Source organism: Gadus morhua, chromosome 1, assembly GCF_902167405.1.
Source record: "Gadus morhua chromosome 1, gadMor3.0, whole genome shotgun sequence".
Lineage (NCBI taxonomy): Eukaryota > Metazoa > Chordata > Actinopteri > Gadiformes > Gadidae > Gadus > Gadus morhua.
This window is the reverse complement of record NC_044048.1, coordinates 10,701,208-10,717,598: the sequence shown is the minus strand read 5'-3', so window position 1 is coordinate 10,717,598 and position 16,391 is coordinate 10,701,208. Positions and strand designations below refer to the sequence as shown.

The window sequence follows — 16,391 nt, the reverse complement described above, 5'->3', positions numbered from 1 at the left end:
CACATTTGCAGACACAAATATTTCCATGTCAAATACTGTTAAAAGGCATGTCTTGCTGATGATATGACCAATATCGGGTACTGAGATGTTTATACATTCTATGAAGAATTTCCTTCAAATGGTCAGTGCAAATCTTTCATAGATGCAAATGGTCATTAAAAAACTATATATATTTTAGTTATCAATATCTAGATATACAGTATACATCTCTTTCTCGGTTTTTCTAGTGACTCAAAGCTTCCGAAAAATAAAAGGACCACTCCTTACAGGAAGTTTCAGTAGTTTATTTATTCATCATGTTTGCATTAAATAAATTATATTAATCTGCCAATATTGTGACTTTAAACCAGCAAATGCAAAGACACAGACACACATTCTGATTCATGATTCATTTCAAGTGTCAGTACGGACTTGTTCTGGATGTAATGCCATGCACATCAGACTACACCACCAAAGAAGAACTGCTGAAGCTAAACAAAAAAACATTGGATAACTCTCACCAATACCTACTGATGACTCACTTCTATGTTAGAGAGGACCTCTGAATATTGTAATGGAATGTGTTGAACATTGGTTTGTGTTTCGGTTCACATTCTGCATATTCTAGATAGAGCGGGAGATTAAGGTTCACGTTTCCATTGGAGCTGCAATCTCTTCTTATTCATGTTAAACTTGGCTAATCAGATGGAGTTGTTGCATTAGTGTTTCCTCGCCTTCCTTCACAAGACCATTCCTAAAAAGACCACCTCCTTCAACGTGTGCTGCCCTGTGGGCGTTAACTAAAGCCAGCTGCTACCAGACCAGAGCCTGTGTGGACGTATGCCTGGAAGGGGTAGGAGCGTATTGCAGTGCGTGGAAGCGCTGGCCCGTCGGGCCACATGGTCACTTCTGTTCCCGCCTCCAGATGATGACCATGCCAGTGGAGTCGGCCGACGCCAGCAGACTCTCGTCGCAGTTGAAGCTGACGTCCAGCACCGGGCCGCCGTGGCCCTGCAGCTTGTTTACGATGGCCTTGGTGTTGCGCTCCACGTCAAAGAAGTACACACAGGTGTCCTCGCTGCCCGTCACTGGTTGAAGGATGCAGATAGGGGAATGTTATGAAGACATGAAGGCCTCCAGGTTTAACTGTTGCACCAATTCTGATGTTAGTGATTTTTATATAACTAATAGCTTGACTATTACAGTTTTGGATTAAATTAAATTATTAATTTTTGAATTCATTTATGCAAATTACATTTTGGGCCAAATTATATTAAGAAAAAAACATCAGAGGTTTAATCACTCAAGCAATTTTTTTCTTATCCGATTTTTTAATGACGTTATGAGGCAACCTTATCACCAAACGCTGAAACACCCCCTCCAGTCCAACTCCAGACCAAGTGTTTAACACAAGACGAAGGCAATACTTGACCTCCCCGTAATGCTTCTCTTCATCAGTTTCCACACAGTACACCCTTGAGAAAACCATTTCCTTAGCGTTCCAGGGAGAATGAGGGGAGATGACCTACCGACGCAGGCCCCCTGTCTGAAGGACATGAGGGGGCAGAAGATGCTGTGGACGTGCTGGGAGCCGTGCTGGATGGGGAAGCTTCTCTTCAGCTGCAGTGTTCCCTCGTTATCCACCACCCTGTCCGCAGCACAACACCAGCCTCCAGTCAGTTTTAAAACCACACCGTGGGACACGGAGAACAACATTACACTGTCGTTGTGACATAAAAGTGTTCCGGGTTCTTGGTATCTACGCCCCTTTGTATTGGTCAAGGGAAACAGAAAGAAGTACAGGGGCGTATACAACGCCCCTGTACTTCTTTCTGTTTTCAGCACCCCAACAAAAGGTACGCCCCCTGAATTAAAAGCACAACAACAGAACAACACCAACGACACCAACAGATCAGCCTTCACTAAGCGTCTGACAATGCTCTTCAGACACCAACAGTGTTGTCAGACACCCTACCGATACAGTAATAACGTAACACTTTGACCACTACATTAGTAACGCAACATTCTGACATGTAGCGTAGTACCGTAGCACGTTGACCTGTAGAGTAACGCAACACTGACATGTACCGTAGTAACGTAGCACTCTGACCTGTACAGTAGTAACATAACACTCGGACCTGTACAGTAGTAATGTAACTCTGACCTGTACAGTAGTAATGTAACTCTGACCTGTACAGTAGTAATGTAACTCTGACCTGTACAGTAGAAAGGTAACTCTGACCTGTACAGTAGTAATGTAACTCTGACCTGTACAGTAGTAATGTAACTCTGACCTGTACAGTAGAAAGGTAACTCTGACCTGTACAGTAGTATGTAACTCTGACCTGTACAGTAGTATGTAACTCTGACCTGTACAGTAGTAATGTAACACTGACCTGTACAGTAGTAATGTAACTCTGACCTGTACAGTAGAAAGGTAACTCTGACCTGTACAGTAGTATGTAACTCTGACCTGTACAGTAGTAATGTAACTCTGACCTGTACAGTAGTAATGTAACTCTGACCTGTACAGTAGTAATGTAACACTGACCTGTACAGTAGTAACTTATTGAGGCAGGCGTTGACCAGCAGAGAGGGATCCCTGGCCTCTCGGCTGATCCACGAGCGAGCAGATATGCTGCAGATGGAGCTGCCCTCGCTCACCACCAGACGCTTGGCTTTGGTTAGCTTCCCTGTGAGAGTGTGCGTGTGTGTGTGTGTGTGTGTGTGTGTGTGTGTGTGTGTGTAGGGGGGAGGGCACAAACAGCCGACACAAGCAGAAAAAACAGATAACCCAATTTCCTCTGAACCACAGGCACAAATTATAATTTTTATTATTATCGTCCAGACAAAAAAAACGATAATAACACACACACACACACACACACGCACACACGCACACGCAGAGCTTTTGATGTCTACCTGTGGCCATATCAAACAGGAAGGAGAAGATGCTCCCCCGGTCGTCCCCGGCCCACAGGATCCGGCCGGGCGCATCAAAGGAGAGCGAGAGCACGCGGCCCGTCAGCTTACTGGAGCCCCCCTTCACCTTCTTCCCCGTGGAGATGTTCACCACGTGGAGGTGGTGCTTGCTGTTCCCCACCTGCACCACACAGTCAACCAGGAAGCATCAGCCACCAGTTCATAACCTTTGCCAAGATTGAGCAGACCCCTGGGAATCTGTGTGTGTGTGTGTGTGTGTGTGTGTGTGTGTGTGTGTGTGTGTGTGTGTGTGTGTGTGTGTGTGTGTGTGTGTGTGTGTGTGTGTGTGCGCTATATAAAGATAAAAAATAAATGAGCCCTTTCTTTTTCTACCAACGCCACATCGCAAAGAGTCCGAACCTGAATTGTAGGTTGGGTTGGCCATGTAAAAATAACCACAGCAAGTGCATTCGCACTGCGCAGCTCCGCGCCATTCAAAAAGAGTGACTCACCCACCGAGAAACAAGAGACAAGAGAAAGAAGCTTTGGATGCACACGCCAGCCTGCGATGCGGTCATCAAAACAGTCGTCTATTAAAAGAGGAACGGATCTGAGGCCGCTGTGCTGTGTGTTCTGCTGGCAGCGTGCAGCGGCCATGGGGGGAACAGCTCCCCGTCTAGCCTGGCATGCCAGCGCTCTTATGAGAGGCTCCTAATATGGCTCTGGTACCAGCCGACCGGCCCTTAATGAGACATACAAACCGGCCTTTTAATCATCAACATCTTCTGATGTGGACAATTTGCTCATGGCAAACTGGAAACCAATAAATGATGGGCTTTGGTGAAGAGGAAATAGAAGTAGACACTAGCCAAGTAACCCTACTAACCCCCGCTGCAACAATACCGATTACGTAAGACACCTGGCCATGAATATTCACGGGAGTGAAAACACCCACACACTCATACAGCGCATAACAAAACAAGAGGTCAAAGTGCAACCCCGTGTGTGACAATAACAATTATGTTTCAAAACAAACATTTTAATCCAAAATTAGCATGTTCTGTTCTGCACAATTACCTATATCCGTTATTCTGCTTCCATATTCCTTCCTGCAGGAAAGAACATTGTCCACCATGACTCCTGCACTCACCACAGTCAGGTTGTTGTTCATGGGCTGGAAGGTGCAACACAGCAGCTCGCTGGACTCGGGGTCCCGGACCTCTCGGATGCAGCGCCCGTCCTCCGTGTTCCAGATGCGCAGCGTCCCGTCGAGCGACGTCGACACGATGACGTCGTTGCTGAGGGACCAGGCGAAGTCGGTGACCGGCCCGCCGTGGCCCTTCAGGATCACCTTCACGCTGGCCGGGGGCGGCGACAGGGTCATGATGGACAGGGTGCCGTCCAATGAGCAGCAAGCGAGGAGGTGCTTGTCGTCATTGGCGAACTGCAACCGCGGAACTAAATCAAAGAACAAGGGTCGAAAGAAAATGCCAAATTAACTTTAGTTATTTATTAGTTTAAAGTCGACGGTACAAATACACAAAATAAATCACCTGCTGAGTCCACGTGTTGGTCAAATATGTGGTGCATGCCAGCAAAAGCGTAGTTTTCGCTCAGGGTGGTGTCCCCCGCCATGGCGCGGCTGGCCTCCGCCACGGAGGTGGGCACCAAGCTGCCCGGGGGCCTGCAGCCAGCGGGAAACAAGAACAAACCCCGGAGGAACACGATCAATAAAACACACCTCACTGCAGCGTCCTAAAGCTGACAACTCAATATGAAGGATGTGACCGTTACTCACAGAGACCATGCCATGACAGCTTACAGGCAGTAAATCTCAGGAGAAAAGCAATAGCACTATGCAGGACCCAATGAACCAACGCAGAACGCGGCCGCGTGGCGAACAGAGGGCGGAAATGTACCAGCACTGGGATTTATTCCCCGGTGGGTACCTTTCATCGTAGACGCCGGCCCGGTTCATTTGGGCCTGGAGCTGGTAGGAGCCTCTGCTGACCGACCGGCGGTGACCGCGGGTCCCCTGAGCGCGGGGGTCCTCCTCGAAGTCCTGTTCAGGAGGAGCAGCAGCAGCAGGGGGGGGGGGAGAGAGGAGCCAGGCCGCGTGGAGTGAGCCAACGTGCATGCAACAGGCATTTCATTGGCAATCAACAAAATACACATGCTGAGAGAGATATTTTTCCGTGGTAAATTGTCTATCCTATGTTTTTAATCTATGTTCGTTATTATTAATGCCAGCCCCTTCCAACCAAGCTGCTCAGTTAATCAGTCATTCGGCACTGCTACAATGATCTCTGTCTCAAGAGACTGACTTGGGATCGTTCACGCCAAGCAAAAGTAGTCATCGCTACTTCTACCCCCCCACCCGTACTAGTCTAGTAGATATACATTTAGCTGAGCATGGATATATCTCACTGCCCCTCTCTAAGCTCCGTTTCCCTCGGTCTGACCTCCATGCGGTCCAATGTTGTGCGGGAGCTGCGCACACTGCTGGCCCTGAAGCTGCTCTGCTCGGACAAGGGTCCGTAGCGCAGGGCCAGCAGCTGACTGCGCAGCCTCAGGTACTGCCTGCGCAGACCTGGTTCATAGCCACACTTGGCATTCTCTCTGAGCAGCTGGCTGCGCCGGCGGATGTATTGGGTGCGGAACTGTGGGAAGGTTGGCGTGCGGTAAGCATTATACCTAGAGAAGGCAGAGACAAGACGTAGGCAGACTTATCGACCAACGATTATGTATATACTGTTACACATAGAGCAGGCCTATTGATGACCCTCACTGAGCATCCTGTTGCCTCTTACCTTGCGTCCACTGCCAACACCTGCTGCCAAACTGCGGCCATTCCACAAGCACTCTGGATGGAGAAGAAACCACTGCCGGGGCAGATTCTGTGTGTCATTGTAAATAACAGAGCGGTTTACGCCATTACTTGAGTTGGCACATTAGACAGAGTAGGATGGGTAATGATTGGTAGATGACACCTACTTTAATGTAAATACAAGCTAGCACATGGGTTTTTATTGTGTATTTAACGAGTAAAATAAAGGGTAGGTTTGTAATGATAAAGATAGCCTACGTCATGGCTGGTATCAGGTGAGCCGTGCAGAAACGGAGGCCAGTGAAACACGGCTGGTAGCTAGCGCGCTATCAACCTAGCATAATACGATATAACCAGATGCAAACATCTCATCTCTCCAAATGTATTTTAAAAACTAAAACCCACCATACGAAGTACATTTTAAGACATACATTTGAATACCCCTGCATTCATTGTATTTATTCATTAAATAAACAGTGGAACTGGGTTACAATTGCTCACCTTCCTTAGCTTCTCTCCATCGCTGTTTGACAAGTAAGTCACGTGACACGGCCAACCCAAACATTGGGCTGGGAGAGACTCATGAGTTGGAGCGTTATCCCGGGCTGCCTCAACGCAAGCTCTGGTCTCATACTTCCCGTGAGCTGTGTACGCAGGGTAACAGTCCCCGAAACGAGAAGATTAGAGATATGAAAAGGAGAATAACAACAAAGACAAGGCAAATAAATATGGAGATTTCTGATGAATGATTTTACGAAGCAATATCCGAAACATGTAACGGAAACGGATATCCTAGAAGTCTCGCCGTTGCTAAACCCATCTAAATGAAAGTCCCGCCCTGGCCAATAACGCACAATTGGAGCAGGCGCACCAAGCAACATACACAAGCATTTGCATTCAGCACCATTTATGAGACCATTGCATAATTATGTAATTCAGTTATAGAATCATTGGGAAATATATGCTTAATATATACTTCAATATAATTCATTGTAGATACGTTTTTGTTGACACGATTAAATCAAATCTTATCAAGCATATTCAGTGCTCCATATTCAGTGCTCCATCCACTGGATAAGTGGATGAAACAGGGCAAAAATAAGCCATGATCAAAGCTAAAAATATTGCCAACACAGTGGAAATCAATCATCGAAATAGCCAAATGAGATACATGATAATTACATATGCTTTTACTGCATAAAAGCATAGGCCTAGGCCTAGGCCCAAGCATTCATCTTAAGGAAAATGATTTAATCATAGGTTCCTTTTATCGTTTCCAACACTCAAGGTCTAGCCTCAAAGCTTCTGTTTAAATGAGTCTATAACATGATAAAAACACAATCATACATAAGCATGTTGTAAAAGCTTTCTTGTCCTAACAACAGTGCATGGCCACAGCGGCATCACAATGGTGGGATTAAAAGGTCAGCTCGGAGATTTCGCCTGGCTCAGCAAAGGCCCAGAGGTGATGGACCGGCGCTCAGCTGACTGGGCTCTTTGCTTGTTGGTGGTGTTGTTTCCCGAAGGGGCCCCGCTGACCGGCCCATTCACAGTGGCGGTCCATAAATGAGCGGGCTGAACCCCACACAGGCACAGCATTTCAAATCACGGACTTTGGAACACAGCCAAGATGCCAGGAACAAAAGGTATGTAAAGGAAAACACTTTAAGACTATATATTATATAGGACTATTATGTATTATTAATGTTAATTTAGGTGCTCACGCAGTATTCTCATCCATTCCATGTGCCATGTTGTAGTGAAATAAAATAGGTTCACCGTGCCATAGCAAAATGTGTAACACGTTAGTAGGCCTAGTACCAGAAATGTATTTATTAACCACTTGAACCATTTCTATCCCTTTTCACAGGTAATAAATCGGACAAGAAGTCAGCTCCCAAGGTAACTGTGATTAAAGAATATACAAATGAGATTGATTAACTTGACTAGAATAGACCTGAAATTGCAGTCAAGTTAATCAATGGTATAAAAACAGACTGATTCGTCATCCATCTCATCCATCCATGTGGTGTTTCCTTAACGTTCACGTCATTCAATCGTTCCATTCTATTTACAGCAACCTCAGAGTCCTAAGGAGCAGCCGAAGAAAGGTGATCAGAAAGGAGATGATAACAAGAAGCAAGGAGGTAGGCATTAAACTAAGACCGTGTTCCCATAGAGTAAATCCCTCTACAGAGAGGCTCTGCTCACAGGCAGGACCGTTCACATTCGGACCTCCTTTACATGCTGAGGTTTCATTACCCCGCTGAGCGCCTCCACTGAAGTGACATGTCCGTCCTCCCCCAGCAGGACAGCCGAAGGGAGAGAAGCAATAACTTCCAGGCCTTCGTGAAGATGGCTTTGGAGACACTGCTGGGGTCCTGCCGTCGTAAGCACGCGGGTCCTCAGGGCAGGCAGGGCTGAGTTAACCTACATGGCTCTCCCCTCCTCCCCCCACCACCATCACCCCTCCCCTCCCTGGGCGAGGGTGTTTCAGACAGCATCTGCTCCCCCCGCAGAGGGGCCCAGAGCCCGACGTGATCTCCATCCATCACCATCTGCCCTCACCCTCCACTCCACCCTCCTCTGCTCCCCCCCTCTTTCTTTCCTGTTTCCCTCCTTTCTCCGCTTGAGTCTGCTGTACGGCAGGTCCAACCAGGGGTCCGCGCTCAGAGCAAAAAACACTGAAGACCTTCCCAGTCCTTCCCAACTCAACCCTACCTTCCCCCAACATCGACCCCTTTTCTCTTTGCCCAGGACCCTTGGAACATGATTGGCTTTCTAACGGTCCATTCATTCCTCTTGTAAATAAACATTGAAATAAACAATTATTTCTTACAGCAATATGTTGTGTCCTCCTCTTATTAGACACCGGAAATCAGCAGAATCAGATAAACATTAGGTTTCGATGTAAATTGTATTTGAAATACTGCAGCATTTGCATAGGCTCCAATTTGTTAGAAACAATACAATTCAGTTCAGCATTTCAAATAGTTTGGGGTTATCATTTTTGGCACGGTAGGGTGCTTGTGCAAGGCCCATAATATATATCATCTTTAAAAATTGGGAAATATAGTGAGAATTTGTATGCTAACAAACATGATGAGAATTATATGATTAACACTTAAAACAGAATCGATAAATAAGACAAAATACACTAAATACTGTGAATAACAAAAGATTATGGAAACAAATAAATGAAAACACACAACAATAAAAAATAACCACGTCTTAAAACCGGAATACATAAATATATACATATAAATGAATATCAAGATAAAACGGAAGGTCTATAACTCAGAACATTGACTTAAGGGTGATTTATGATGTTCTTTGAGATAAAGTTCACAGCTAACAAAATGGAGAAAAATATATTGATTCCCAAACAGTGGTTTAAAAACCCCAATAGGAAACACAGGAAAATGTCATGAATGAAATAGGAATAGGAATCAAATTAGGGGATTTTTTATTTTAATTATTATTATTTTAATAATATTCACATAATATTAACCCTGCCCTGCCCCCACCTGCGTTTGTTTTTAGACAGAGACGTCCACATGCAGGCTGATGAGAATGACCTCTAGCAGCAATCCCCTATTTTAGTTTCCACAGTACTTCTAAACCACTGATGTAAACACAACGAGTTAGTTATTTTTCACACTCTATCAAAAATTCCCAAATAGGAAAAAATACTATTGTTAATAAAATCTATCTTTATTTCCTAAACATGTGCTTTTTTTCTCGATCCAAAGGGAAGTGGTTGTTTACCTATACAGTACATGGCTAAAAGAGTAGAGATGTAGTAATTCTAAGGATAGATGCTATCACCACCAAGGAAAATCCCACTGGACGGGCAACTCTCACAGTCGATGGCGAGCCCTAGATAAAGGCTACTCAGAAGTGTCCGGTGAAAACAAACAAATCGCTGCCATGCCAACGGCTATTGATTGTGACTCGCAGAGAGCTACCTGAAGCTGTCGTCACAACTCCCCAAGAGGTGGAATTAGCAACTGCAGCTCAGAGTTCAGGAAGAGATGAGGAAAAAGGCTGGGGTGAATAGATCTAGAGTATATACAGTATATACAAGTATAAAACAGCCAGTCCCCAGGTTGTAATGGGAGCGTCTGGTTCCACGCGTCCGGTCCCGACCACACAGCTTGCCGTGATTGGTTGGATCGCTCCGGAGGTCCCTCTGCCAATCCCTGGTGGACGAGCTCACAGTGGGAGGGGCGGGGGCGGGGTTGTGTTATGAGAGGCAGTCGTGCAGCAAGTTGTCCCCTTATTGCTTTCTTACTCATCTCCTTCCCGGGTCTGCGTCCTCTCTCCCCACTATAGGAGGATGCGGTACAGCACCCAGCTGCCGAACGTCAGCCAGTGGCTGCTCCAGCTCAGCTCCGACCACTTCTGGATGGTGTGGTGGGTCACGTCGTCCTAAAGGAGAGCAAACACTGTTTTTCAATACGTTTTTGTTCAAGGTGTGTCTAAGGATAAACTTGCAAGTGTCCATAGACACGGTGTGTCTATGGAAACTCTTTCCATGTTCGGAGCCTTGCAGTGGAAGTGGTTCAACAGGTGAACCAAACACCAACATCAACATCAACATCAACATCAACATCAACATCAACATCAACATCAAACCTCTCATAAAGTGTCTCAGTTTCTCAGAATATCTGACCCACGTACAGCAATGTTTCTATGCTGGGCAGTAGGCTAAGTGGTGCAATAATGTGTCTAAGAATAGCTCATGGATTCAATGTTACCCTATGCGACTAATGACCAGCAGGTGCTGTTGGGGTGCAGAATGTCTCGAACGTTCAATGATCTTGATGCCCAGCACAGTACTAGGGGTGGGGGAAGAATAGATTTTTTGAAAACGGGAATGGATTTTTGTTCTGGAATCGCTATGAATCGAGAATCGAATTTGAATCGAATCATTAGATACCGTAAGATTCGCACCCCTAAGGGGCAATCATCTTAACTAACCCATTTCCGATAATAATTTATAGTATTAAAGTTATTCAGCAGAGGTTTTCATCCAAAGTGACTTGAACTTGTAGATACATGTCACTCAGCAGCAGGTTAGATTTCCTGCTCTAGAATACAAGGTGGACTGTGGACATTGGGGACTTAACTGAGGGCTATTTGGCTGGGAGTCACCCCCCTAGCCTCTACATGACTCAGCCACCATCCGGGGAGCCCTTCAAGCAACATGGCAGTTACACCTAACACCCAATGAGAGGGACGCAAACTGTGCGGAGCTCACCTCCTCCTCATCCATGTAGTCCACGCTGGAGTTGAACACAGAGCCCAGGTAGGTGAGGTGGAGCACGGCCAGGGCGCTGAACGCTGTGTTTATCGCAAACACCCATATCGCCTGGCAACAAGAAAGACAGTGACATTGATTGACGTTATTATGATGACTAGGAATAATACAGATAAGATAGTTGAATGCAAATCCTTTTTCAAACTTGGTTGCAATTCAATAGCCTTTTATTATGGCATGGTTTATTCTCCAGACAATTTCTGCTGCTTTTGATGCACTTTTTCTCACAATCAACCGAATGGGATTTGCTAGGACTTGAGCCAAATAACTCAGAAAAATGAGCTCATTAGCGAGACTAAAAGAAATCCATTGAAGTGCTGTTTTGCAACTGCGGCAGTCGTTTTTGTTAGGATTTTGTGGGCTGGCAGCACAATCCAACCTCTCCATTTACATCATAGCTTTCAACTGATCTGGATTCATCTTAGATAACTTGTTATATACTACCTAGTCGTGACTTTTAACATAGTTTGTCTTAATTATGAGGCACGGTCAAAAGCAATGCTTGGCGAATACAAGGCAACGCACCAAAGACAATCTCAACATAAAAATCACCTTTTTGTTGTGATGAGGGCAGTTGGGCGGACATTTCTTTGACAGCACACACGCGTTAAAGATGGATGCCAGCCTTTTGCGTAATACTGAAAGATAGAACAACATTGCCACAACAATAAAAACTCCTTGCAAGGTAAACTAAAGCACTGCAGTCTACAAAACCCAGTACAGCCAGGCTAAGCAGCTGCTCCAAACAATGCCAAGAGTCTCAGGAAGAAAAAAAAAGATAGATATTCTTACCATGCTCAATGTACGTGATGAACCCTAGAGAGAGCAGCACTGCCCCCAGGTGAAAACTCAAGCCCTAACAATATCAGGAGGAAGAGACAAAGAAAGAAAGATGAACGAAATACTTTCAGTGAGACACAGAGACATGTCGAGGCATCAGAAAGCTGTGGTGATTATTAGCGTAAAACTTGAAACATCAGACTCACGTGCAGGAGGGCACTGGCTGTGTACGTCACCATGATCGCGGAAAACGTTCCGAATTTAAGAGCACTGGTGAACACATCTAGAGCACAAGAGACACACTTAAATAAGGCGCATTAGCATTCCCTTCAGGAACATGAAATAAAAGCAACAAACAAAAGTAAACAGTCACAAGGGAATCCACTGCTGCCGGGACACACGAAGATGACTCACATGTGTGGAGGAAGCGAGACATTGGGAGGTTCCAGGAGGTGACCACCTCCACCATGGACCTGGGGAACTCAATACTCAGTGGCTTGGCCACGGTCACATCCCTGGAAGTCCAAACATAACGCCGTTTGTTAGAGCTCAAATAGAAATAGCTCAACGATATGTGCTACTGCTGAGAGTGATTCTGACCATTTGAGGTTTTCCTTCTCCTCTGTGAAGCCGGCTCCAGCCAGCGTTGCAGTGGTCTCGCTCAGAAAGCCGACAAAGTAATTACTGAAGTGAAAAGACACTGCGTTCTCGTACGCCAGCAGCCACCTGGGGGGGTGTTAGTCATTACATGTTGTGTTCGAGTTTGACTTTAATGAAGATGAATGGATAAAAACAACTCTGAAAATGTTGTTTTTGTTTTAACATACCTTGCTGATGAACCCCTAAGAACCAAAGGGATATATGAAATATGCAACGTGAAACGTTATATACAATAAAATACCATACAGAATAAGAACCACATATGAAAGGCTGCAACTGTTTATAAAATCACGCTCCAATTAGTGGATTATTCCACAGTTTTTTGGGAGATTCAGTTCGTGGATCTTTCCCTTAAATTAATAAAGGCTTAAAACAATCATTCTCCACCCTAAATTCCCTGTCAGCATGCCATTCATCATGTCACATTTATTTTGATTGGACGAACAGTTGCTAGAAGCACAATATTGTGTGTGATGCCAAATATTAATAAGCAAGCAATTTAGCAAGGTGTTAAAACCTTACCTGATCTTCCTTCTCTTTTTGCTATTCGGAAAGCATGAGAAAGGGAATTAGATAAGGTTACACATTAATCAAAATGAGTCTGCAACTGAAGGAAAGCTGAGCAATATATAAGTTCAAGTTACTACACACTCACCTGCGTAGTAACTTGTCCCCGTAGATAGGTATGAAGTATGGAAAGAGGTAGGGCGCCACACAGTTGGATATAACAAGGCAGAACTGGCTCTTCACCCAGCTGATGGACACTTTGAAGAACCATGAAAAGCTCTGAGCGGGAAGAGAGGAAAGGTTAGAAACATTAGCCTGGATATTTCCTATGCAAAAGTATCATGAGATGGATGTAAGCCAAAGAAGGCCAGGCGTACTAGTTTACGTCCTTCCAGGGCATCCTTGTAGCTGTTGAAACTGATCCAGGGACCGAATATGACGGTGCCCACAAAGTAAATGTAGCCCATGAACTCTATAGGTGAAGGCACACTCTTAACAACCCCTCTGTCGAGATCAAAGGCCAGCGAGATAGCCTTCATGGCTACCACCATCTGGGAACCTAGACACAACAACAACAAATATGAAATATAAAGCAATTGTGTACATTATGTGATTAGTGCGATTAAGTGCTGAGCATGGAACCCTACTTGTTTATAGGTGGATAGTGTTACCAATGAAAATTCTGATAGTGTTACCAATGAAAACAGGTAATTCAATATAAAGAATGTGGAATATATCCTTTCCCCACAGAATATATATACATATTCATGCATCTAGGCTGATGCTGTTAAGTAAGTAATTATATATTATTTGCTTAGAGATAATAATATTGTTATTATTATATTATGCTTAGAGATAATAATATGTTATTCAACAATATCTTTGCGATTGTGCCATGCTGGCACTTCAGTTGAATATGAACTTGCTTTGTTTACAATCAATTGCACTTGTAAATCAGAATGCATCATTGAAGTATTTATTGCTGTTATCCCTCGATTTTGAAGGACTCAAGAGAGTTGTAGTAAATTCTTAATCAATGTAAATATACCGTAACCTAGGCTAGTGATAAACATGTTTTGCTACATCTCCCATGATTTCACGGTTCGGTTCTGTCCAGTTTACAGCTGGCACCACAACTAACATCCCAATGCTCAAATGCTATCAAAATGGAAGAGGTCATGAACAAGCTTTATAAATGCCTTGCCAAATGGATTAATGAGCCTACCTCTCATCTTGTGCCAGGTGGTCGTGTCCATCATGTGCAGCTCTCTGATCACAAGACACACAAGACACATCCAATGTTAAACCGATATGGTGACGCAGGACAAACCCTCTCTGCAACACCCCAGTCTAGGAGCACCGTGTTCATGTGGTGTTAGCCAGAGCACACCAACCCTAGCAGCAGGTAGATGAGGACGGTGATGGAGAGGAAGGTGCCTCGGATGCTGGAGTGCCGACACAGGAAGAGGATGAGGTAGCAGAGGAGGCTGAGGAGGACCACCCAGATCATGTGCAGCTCAAAGAACAGGTAGAGGGTGTAGAAGCCCCCCGCCACAGTGCTCAGGTGCTTCACAAATGAGGGGAGACCTGGCCAAAAACCGAAATAAAGGAACATTAAAAAATATGATCAAAGCAGGTATACAATTGTTGCCAGGCACCATTTTAGCTGCGCTCTCTCACCAAACATCCAGAGGAGTCGGCACAGCAGGCAGATGACCAACAGCTGCCAGACCTGCTCCAAGCCCTGCTGGGCTGTAGGCAGGAGACAGCCATGGGTCAGCTCCTGGAAGAACTCCTGCCGGCTGAATGTCCCCATCACTAGCCTGTAAATAGGAAGAAAGTCCAACAAAAATAGCAATAAAGAAATATTTGAATCCCCATAGTAGGCTTATATTTAATACTTAGTATAGACACACGGTTGGTAAATCATTGAGTCTTCCTTCTTCTCTGTATAACCTAAAATAGCAAATCAAGGCAAAAAAAAAGCGTCACGCAATCCATAACTAGAAGTGAAAGGCTTCTCATTTAATATTCGTCGGCTGTATGCACTTGGAAATAAATATTTGTGCGCTCGAATGAAATAGGCCAATGCAATATTCAACTTGACACAAAAATAAGCCCGGGCGTTCTACGGGACCCGATATATATGTGTATTTCTAAGTGTGTTGAATAAATAGATATTACAGACTACTAACGTTATGCTCTCCGCAATGCAGGAGTTGACTCACAGCCCCCTAGCTACAACAGATGCTAACCACTGTGCCTCTCGATTGAGAGCTAAAGGTTCATACGAGATTGAGTGTTAACTACAAGGTGGCGACGGCTGCTGAACTTGCTAAACCTTGTCTGGGATTATAAGAACCATAATGACACTAAATGCAAGCGAGCTGCTCCTCGTCTTTGAGCGAAACATGCATTTTAGTTTTAAGAGGGAAAACTTACCCTTTAATACCGCAATAAAAGGCGTGCAATCCGCGACCTAGCAATGCAATTATGCTACCCCTACATGGAAATATTCGGTGCTTATTATGCCTGTGTTTTAGTCACATTCAAACCAGTGGATGCGTATCTGGACTGGAGGACTCCCATTGTCACAGCATCAGCACCACTTGCCTGCATGAGGATGCAGCCATGCAACCACATATCATCCAATCAGCCGCTTTGAGTGTAGGAAAAACAGCCAATCAAAATCGTTACATTGTAATAGCGGCGCCAAATAGACCAATAGCATTCGTCCAGCATATATGCGTTTAAACCGGTAGAAACGATCCCAGTTCCAGACATTTGCCTGGACCTGGATGCTTCACATGAGCGTTATTTGTGGGGGAAGGCGGGAGTTTCAGTTCACATGGTTCAGAGCGCATAGTCGAGCGAGAGGGAGGGACTTTCAATGCAAGTATATCCGTTGCGTTACCTATTTTGGAGATTGCGTTGTCCCTTTTTCGTCAAAACTCCATATTTATTCACCTTGGAATTTATATTATTCTCGTTCCGGGGACTGTTATCCGTCTTTAAATCTTCATAGGCAGTAAAGACACCAGACATCACGTTCCTGTTGGCCGGGATAACGCTCAAACACAGGATCCTCTCTCAGCCTACGTAGAAACCGGAACCTTAACCGCCCAGGCGTCCAAAACTTCACGCTCAGCACAAAATCCTTAGCGCAGAGCTCTCATAATAAGGTTAGGCTACTGTGGGGCAATAATCCATGTCAATTTCTCATTAAGGCATTTTGGAAAGATAAGCACACTTCGATGCTAACTCTTCGGTCTAGGACAACAAAACAGCCATACTGTAGAAACTGGAGTGATTGTTGTAGTTTGTAGTCTAACGTTACCTATGGAAATCCATAGGAATTTATGACTTTGAGAAGTGCATATAATTTGCCTAAAC

General features: G+C 44.8%; 3 protein-coding genes across 6 annotated transcripts; 1 reads left to right on the top strand and 2 right to left on the bottom strand.

Moving 5' to 3' along the window:
- Nucleotides 1-263: 263 nt before the first annotated feature.
- Nucleotides 264-6,287, bottom strand: wdr13 (WD repeat domain 13). Of its 4 annotated transcripts, none has more exons than XM_030355720.1 (10): nucleotides 6,230-6,287; nucleotides 5,712-5,798; nucleotides 5,364-5,595; nucleotides 4,851-4,963; nucleotides 4,455-4,585; nucleotides 4,052-4,359; nucleotides 2,902-3,082; nucleotides 2,531-2,672; nucleotides 1,509-1,627; nucleotides 264-1,067 (listed from the first exon to the last, which is right to left on the bottom strand). In XM_030355720.1, the coding sequence occupies exons 2-10, from the start codon at nucleotides 5,750-5,752 to the stop codon at nucleotides 883-885; spliced, it is 1,452 nt and encodes a 483-aa protein (XP_030211580.1). In that variant the 5' UTR covers nucleotides 5,753-5,798; nucleotides 6,230-6,287; the 3' UTR covers nucleotides 264-882. The 4 variants fall into 4 exon arrangements, with proteins under 4 accessions (XP_030211580.1, XP_030211590.1, XP_030211575.1 ...); XM_030355730.1 differs by having other exon boundaries at nucleotides 5,712-5,783; nucleotides 6,230-6,286; XM_030355715.1 differs by lacking the exon at nucleotides 6,230-6,287 and adding an exon at nucleotides 5,987-6,215 and having other exon boundaries at nucleotides 5,712-5,783.
- An 849-nt stretch (nucleotides 6,288-7,136) lies between these two features.
- Nucleotides 7,137-8,572, top strand: LOC115539978 (uncharacterized). The gene is made up of 5 exons (XM_030350956.1): nucleotides 7,137-7,193; nucleotides 7,282-7,374; nucleotides 7,599-7,630; nucleotides 7,806-7,875; nucleotides 8,036-8,572. Exons 1-5 carry the CDS (start codon nucleotides 7,137-7,139, stop codon nucleotides 8,150-8,152), a joined length of 369 nt encoding a protein of 122 aa, XP_030206816.1. The 3' UTR covers nucleotides 8,153-8,572.
- Nucleotides 8,573-8,626: 54 nt separating this feature from the next.
- On the bottom strand, nucleotides 8,627-15,633 carry LOC115543359 (protein-serine O-palmitoleoyltransferase porcupine). Its single transcript, XM_030355713.1, has 15 exons — nucleotides 15,441-15,633; nucleotides 14,679-14,821; nucleotides 14,393-14,585; nucleotides 14,224-14,267; nucleotides 13,376-13,557; nucleotides 13,147-13,277; nucleotides 13,014-13,034; nucleotides 12,659-12,673; nucleotides 12,432-12,557; nucleotides 12,246-12,346; nucleotides 12,038-12,114; nucleotides 11,844-11,907; nucleotides 11,604-11,689; nucleotides 10,992-11,102; nucleotides 8,627-10,159 (listed from the first exon to the last, which is right to left on the bottom strand). The coding sequence occupies exons 2-15, from the start codon at nucleotides 14,812-14,814 to the stop codon at nucleotides 10,058-10,060; spliced, it is 1,389 nt and encodes a 462-aa protein (XP_030211573.1). The 5' UTR covers nucleotides 14,815-14,821; nucleotides 15,441-15,633; the 3' UTR covers nucleotides 8,627-10,057.
- Nucleotides 15,634-16,391: the final 758 nt, after the last annotated feature.